Genomic DNA, 5,553 nt, shown 5'->3' with positions numbered 1-5,553 from the left:
AACATGATACATTTGTACAATGCGTATTAAAACTTTAACATGCATGATTTCTCAAGGAAAACCTTTATAGGCTGCAGTCTCCACTTACAAAGGGTTTTACACAAGAAATATTAGGACTAAGCGCAGTTGCAAGAATCCTAGAATACCTTCTGTAACACTCTTTGGCTTTTTTTGTCGTTTGGTTTAAATGTTACCAAATCTCATTATGGAAAGCAATTATAAGATTGGTTCTTGATTACTTTTTCAACAGTGAAAATTACTTTCAATGTATAGTAAAAGTATTATTCTTTATCATTGGCGTATGAACTTGGCTCCTTTTCGGTGGATTCTCTTTTCATTTTTTACAGTATATATCTGTATGGATGACACGTGTTTTTATTTATTAACAAGGGGTAATAAAGACATGTGTTATGCATCTAGATGGGAATTGTTGGAACCTTGAAATTGATACTTGTACAATATGTTATGTTTTTTTTTTCCTCTAAGGCTAGCAAAGTCCTGCCCAAGGATGCCAACAATTTTATCACAGTGAAGGTCGAACACGAAATCTTACCGTAAAGATGGACTTACCAGTAACGGTCGAGCTGTCCGTGGGGGCCTGTACAACATGTTATGTGAACTCTACATTTTGTAAGATTTAAAATTTAACCATAGATAACCTTCAACCTTATGCAACAATTGCTTTAAAGTTTAAACAACCTTTCCTGCCCTTAGCTCAAAAGTTTTCCTCTAAAAACATCTTCAACAGAAATCTTATAGCTCAGGCAACTAGCTGTCATGTGCATGTCATCTACTCAGCAATAATAATCAGCTTTAAATAAACAAAAAAACAAAGTAAAAACTTCCAAACTTGAAAACACTTCTTAAATTAAACACTTCTAAATAAAATAAATGTAAATCCAGAATACTATACGAAATAAAGCAACAATATGCCATGTTCTCCACCATCTTCACCTCCTGCTTCCTTTTTCTTCCAAAAACCAGCTCACACCAACTCCAAGAAACCAAACCAAACACTCCTTTTTCTCTGTCTATATTTTTCTGCCCACTTCCCCAAAACCACCCCATATCACCACCCCAAAATGCCTATCCGCCGCCTCACCACCACCGCCACCCCCACCCCCACCATTTCTCTTTTCCTCCTGCTCCTGTTGCTCCTCCATCTCTGCCAACCATCCAAAGCAGATGATGCAGCAGTCATGTCAAAGCTTCTGGCAGCTCTGTCCCCAAACCCATCAGGCTGGGACTCCACAAAGCCATTCTGCAGATGGACAAACGTCAACTGTGACTCCACCAACAAGTTCGTCACCTCCATCAACTTAGACTCCCAATCCCTCTCTGGAACTCTTCCTCCAGAGCTTGGTCAACTTTCGTCTCTACAATCACTTTCTCTCCAGAAAAACTCCCTCTCTGGAGCTCTACCATCTTTCGCAAACCTGACCAGTTTGGAGTCTGTTTATCTTGATTTCAATTCTTTCAGCTCGGTTCCCTCGGATTTTCTTCTGGGCTGTTCAAACCTGCAAACTGTTAGTATCAGTGAGAACTATAACTTGGCTCCTTGGCAGATTCCGTTATACTTGACTGGTAGTAGTAATCTTCAAACATTTTACGCGAGTAATGCGAGTATTGTTGGTGGGATTCCTGATTTCTTTGATTCTTTCCCCAATCTGCAAAGCTTGAGATTGTCGTACAACAACATTACTGGGGGTTTGCCCAACAGTTTTGGTGGATCTGAGATTACCAATTTGTGGCTGAACAATCAGGGGTTGTCAGGTGGTATTGATGTACTCTCTTCCATGACACAGATATATCAAGTGTGGCTCCATGCCAATGCCTTTACTGGGCCGATCCCAGACTTGTCAAAATGTACAAATCTTTTCGATTTGCAGCTGAGGGACAACCAGTTAACTGGGGTTGTGCCGCCTTCGCTGATGAATTTGCCAAAACTGGCGAATATAACTTTGTCTAACAACAAATTGCAGGGGCCTGTGCCTCAGTTTCGCAATGGAGTTGACGTGAAACTGGGGAGTACTAATAGCTTCTGTGGGACGACTCCCGGGCCATGTGATCCGCAAGTTACAGCTCTTCTTGCTGTTGCTGGAGGTTTTGGGTATCCAATGTTGCTGGCTCAGTCTTGGCAAGGGAATAATTCTTGTGATCATTGGTCATTTGTTACTTGTGATCCACAGGGGAAAAATGTGACCATGGTCAGTCTTGGGAAGCAGCATTTGTCAGGTATTATTTCCCCGGCTTTCGCAAATTTGACTTATTTGAGGAACTTGTATTTGAATGATAATAATCTTAATGGTACTGTTCCAGAAGTATTGACTACTTTACCTCAGCTTCAAACTATTGATGTTTCCAATAATAATTTAGCTGGTCCTAGACCCGTTTTTCCATCTACTGTGAAATTTGTGTATACCGGTAATTTGTTATTGGAGAAAAATCAAACTGCTGGTGGTAGTGGAAGTGGTGGAAGAACACCTGGGGGTGCACCAAGTTCTGGTGCTTCTGGTGGAAGTCCATCAGGGAGTGGGAGTTCGAAAGGATCATCAGTTTCGGTTGGTATGATTGCTGGAGTGGTTGTTGCGGTTATTGTTTTTGTTGGAGTTCTTTTGTTTGTGTCTTACAAATGTTATGCCAAGAAACGTGTTAAGAGTTTTGGGAGAGTTGCAGGCTCTGATAAAGGGTCGGAAATGAGTAAGCCAAATGTAGTTGGTGGTTTGAATGGGTACGGTGGAGTCCCAAGTGAAATACAGAGCCAGAGCAGCAGTGATCACACCGAGATTCCTATTTTTGAAGGTGGAAATGTTTCAATTCCAATCCAAGTACTTCGTCAGGTGACGAACAATTTTAGTGAAGATAATGTTTTGGGCAAGGGAGGATTTGGAGTTGTTTATAGGGGGGAATTGCATGATGGGACCAAGATTGCTGTGAAGAGAATGGAATCTGGAGCAATGGGTACAAAAGGAATGAATGAGTTCCAATCAGAAATCGCTGTACTTACCAAAGTTAGGCACAGGCATTTGGTTGCTCTTTTAGGTTATTGTACTAATGGCAGTGAGAGGCTCTTGGTTTACGAGTATATGCCACAGGGAACTTTAGCCCAGCATTTGTTTGAATGGCAAGAGCTTGGCTATCCACCTCTTACTTGGAAGCAGAGGGTGACAATTGCACTAGATGTGGGAAGAGGCGTTGAGTATCTCCACAGCTTGGCACAACAAAGTTTTATTCATAGAGATTTGAAACCTTCTAACATACTTCTCGGGGATGACATGAGAGCCAAAGTTGCAGATTTTGGTTTAGTCAGAAATGCACCAACCGGGAATTACTCTGTTGAGACTAGGTTGGCTGGAACATTTGGATATCTAGCTCCTGAGTATGCTGGTACGTATTGCCTCATTTCCTTATATTTTCTGTACCATAGAACTGGTTAGTAAAACTGCATATTTTGCAACTATCGTTCATGTCAGATTGTGCTCGTCACTTAATTGGTTCTCTCATTTGATCTGGAATTTACAAGTTTACCGCATCTAGCACCAGTTATCCTTCAAGAACACTAGAACATGGACTTGAGTTTATCTTTTGATGTGGCATATGTCATTATAACATATGTAATTTGGACGTGGGAGATGAATAAAGATAGTAGACTTGCAATTGTAATTTAGATCTCCAAATCTGTTACCGGGGTTGTCTGTGGACATGTCTAATTTTGAAGCTGATCATGTTGGGCTTACGAAGTAATAATGCTAGAAAATAAGTGCTACAATAATTTGTGTTTGTCGAAAAAGGTAAAAATAATGTGATTGAAAATCTCGGTGGGGTAGTAAATATTACATAGACATAATTAGCAAGCTATTAAAAATGTATGGTAAATTAATTAACATTGCTGTGCCATTTTTGGATTGTCGGTATTTTTTTGTGACCTACCAATCTCTGATGAGATGAATCAGAACATAACAGTTCAATTGAGTTTCTTAGTTATCAGATACGACTCCTTGAAGCTCAACCCCATTTTCTTTTCGAAATGTCATCTGTTGTAATATGGCCTTGGATTTGTAAGTACGCATGATACATTTGCACCACATAGACGCACATTTTTTTCTTTTTTCGTTTCCTAATGTGGCTGTTAATTATTTGGTTGGATGCATTGTAAACTTTTTCCTTTTTCTTTCAACAGCTACTGGACGAGTGACAACAAAAGTAGATGTCTATGCATTTGGAGTCGTTCTCATGGAAATCATCACTGGCAGAAAAGCACTAGACGAGACCATGTCTGATGAGCGGTCTCATCTGGTAACATGGTTCCGCAGGGTCCTAATCAACAAAGACAACATCCGGAAGGCTATAGACTCAACTCTTGGTCCTGATGATGAGACTTATGAAAGCATTTGCAAAGTGGCCGAGTTGGCTGGACATTGCACTGCCCGTGAACCACATCAGAGACCCGACATGGGACACGCTGTGAATGTCCTTGGACCTCTTGTTGAACAATGGAAACCTGCTAAGAACGACGAAGAAGAAAGCTATGGCATTGACCTCCATATGAGCCTTCCTCAAGCCCTTCAAAGATGGCAAGCAGATGAAGGTACTTCAAGAATGTTTGATGACGTCTCATATAGTCAATCACAGTCAAGCATTCCCTCCAAACCTTTAGGATTTGCAGATACTTTCAGTTCAACTGATTGCAGATAACCCTTAAAGGAAGATCAGAGCATTTGATTATTGTAAGCAAAGAAGGCCATGCTTCATCATAGGAGGGAGAAAAAGTCATTGAGGTCCACACGGTTGAGTCTTTTACCAGCCCCCATTCAAGGCCGCATTCATTCCATTTGTTTATTTTTTTCCTCTTAGATTTGTATCTCTTTATAGGCATGTTTTATGCTAATGATCCAATTGTAAGAAAAAACTGCTATAGTTGACGTCGTGGTTCTTTGATTTCTTGAACTTTATAAGTATGAAATTGTTGAGCTTCTTGTGAGACGGTTTTATGTAAGAAAGGGAATAGGAGGGAAGAAAGAGAAAGAGTAGACAAATTGTATCAAATTCTTTTACTTAAATTCCAATGTAAATTTACTAAGCTCTACTGTTTTAAGTTACTTTCTTGTTCAATTCTCCATCTTCACTGTTGAAATCAATAATCTTTCTGTTCAAGGAGAATTCTAATGTTTGTCTGGATGGCCCGGAGCCTCGGATTCTGCACAGTTGCAACTTGACATGTTCAAAGAAATAATGACACAGCAATGTGAATAAAGTAAGATCCGTAGATAGCATTAGCAACATGATTTAAACTTTTCTGGAGATGGTATTTTCTCTCCAAATTTACTTGTCGTACTAATTCTTTCTAGCAGAAAAATATGTGATGGCTTCCACTTTCAGGACAGCACAACATATGGACAACGAGGACTGGATTCCGCCAGCAAAATATAATAATTATTGTGGGCCAAAAATTACCTTCCCAACTCAATAAATTTGCTGGATCAAAGTTGGCCAAGTTGCATGAAGAAGCATAATTTTCTTGTAGGGCACATGACCGATTTCTTCATTCTTGTT

At 39.9% G+C, this 5,553-nt stretch overlaps 1 protein-coding gene across 1 annotated transcript; it reads left to right on the top strand.

The window, feature by feature from the left end:
* Positions 1–1,090: 1,090 nt before the first annotated feature.
* On the top strand, positions 1,091–5,080 carry LOC113764653 (receptor-like kinase TMK4). Its single transcript, XM_027308621.1, has 2 exons — positions 1,091–3,387; positions 4,181–5,080. Exons 1-2 carry the CDS (start codon positions 1,200–1,202, stop codon positions 4,693–4,695), a joined length of 2,703 nt encoding a protein of 900 aa, XP_027164422.1. The 5' UTR covers positions 1,091–1,199; the 3' UTR covers positions 4,696–5,080.
* Positions 5,081–5,553: the final 473 nt, after the last annotated feature.

Source organism: Coffea eugenioides, chromosome 3 (genome assembly GCF_003713205.1).
Source record: "Coffea eugenioides isolate CCC68of chromosome 3, Ceug_1.0, whole genome shotgun sequence".
Taxonomy (NCBI): Eukaryota; Viridiplantae; Streptophyta; class Magnoliopsida; order Gentianales; family Rubiaceae; genus Coffea; species Coffea eugenioides.
This window is presented reverse-complemented; position numbering and strand designations above follow the sequence as displayed.

Excerpts from the sequence above, each read along its gene's own strand:
- LOC113764653 (XM_027308621.1), top strand. The coding sequence starts at position 1,200 with ATGTCAAAGCTTCTGGCAGCTCTGTCCCCAAACCCATCAGGCTGGGAC. Across the intron at positions 3,388-4,180 it reads TCTAGCTCCTGAGTATGCTG|CTACTGGACGAGTGACAACA; the intron begins GTACGTATTGCC and ends TTCTTTCAACAG.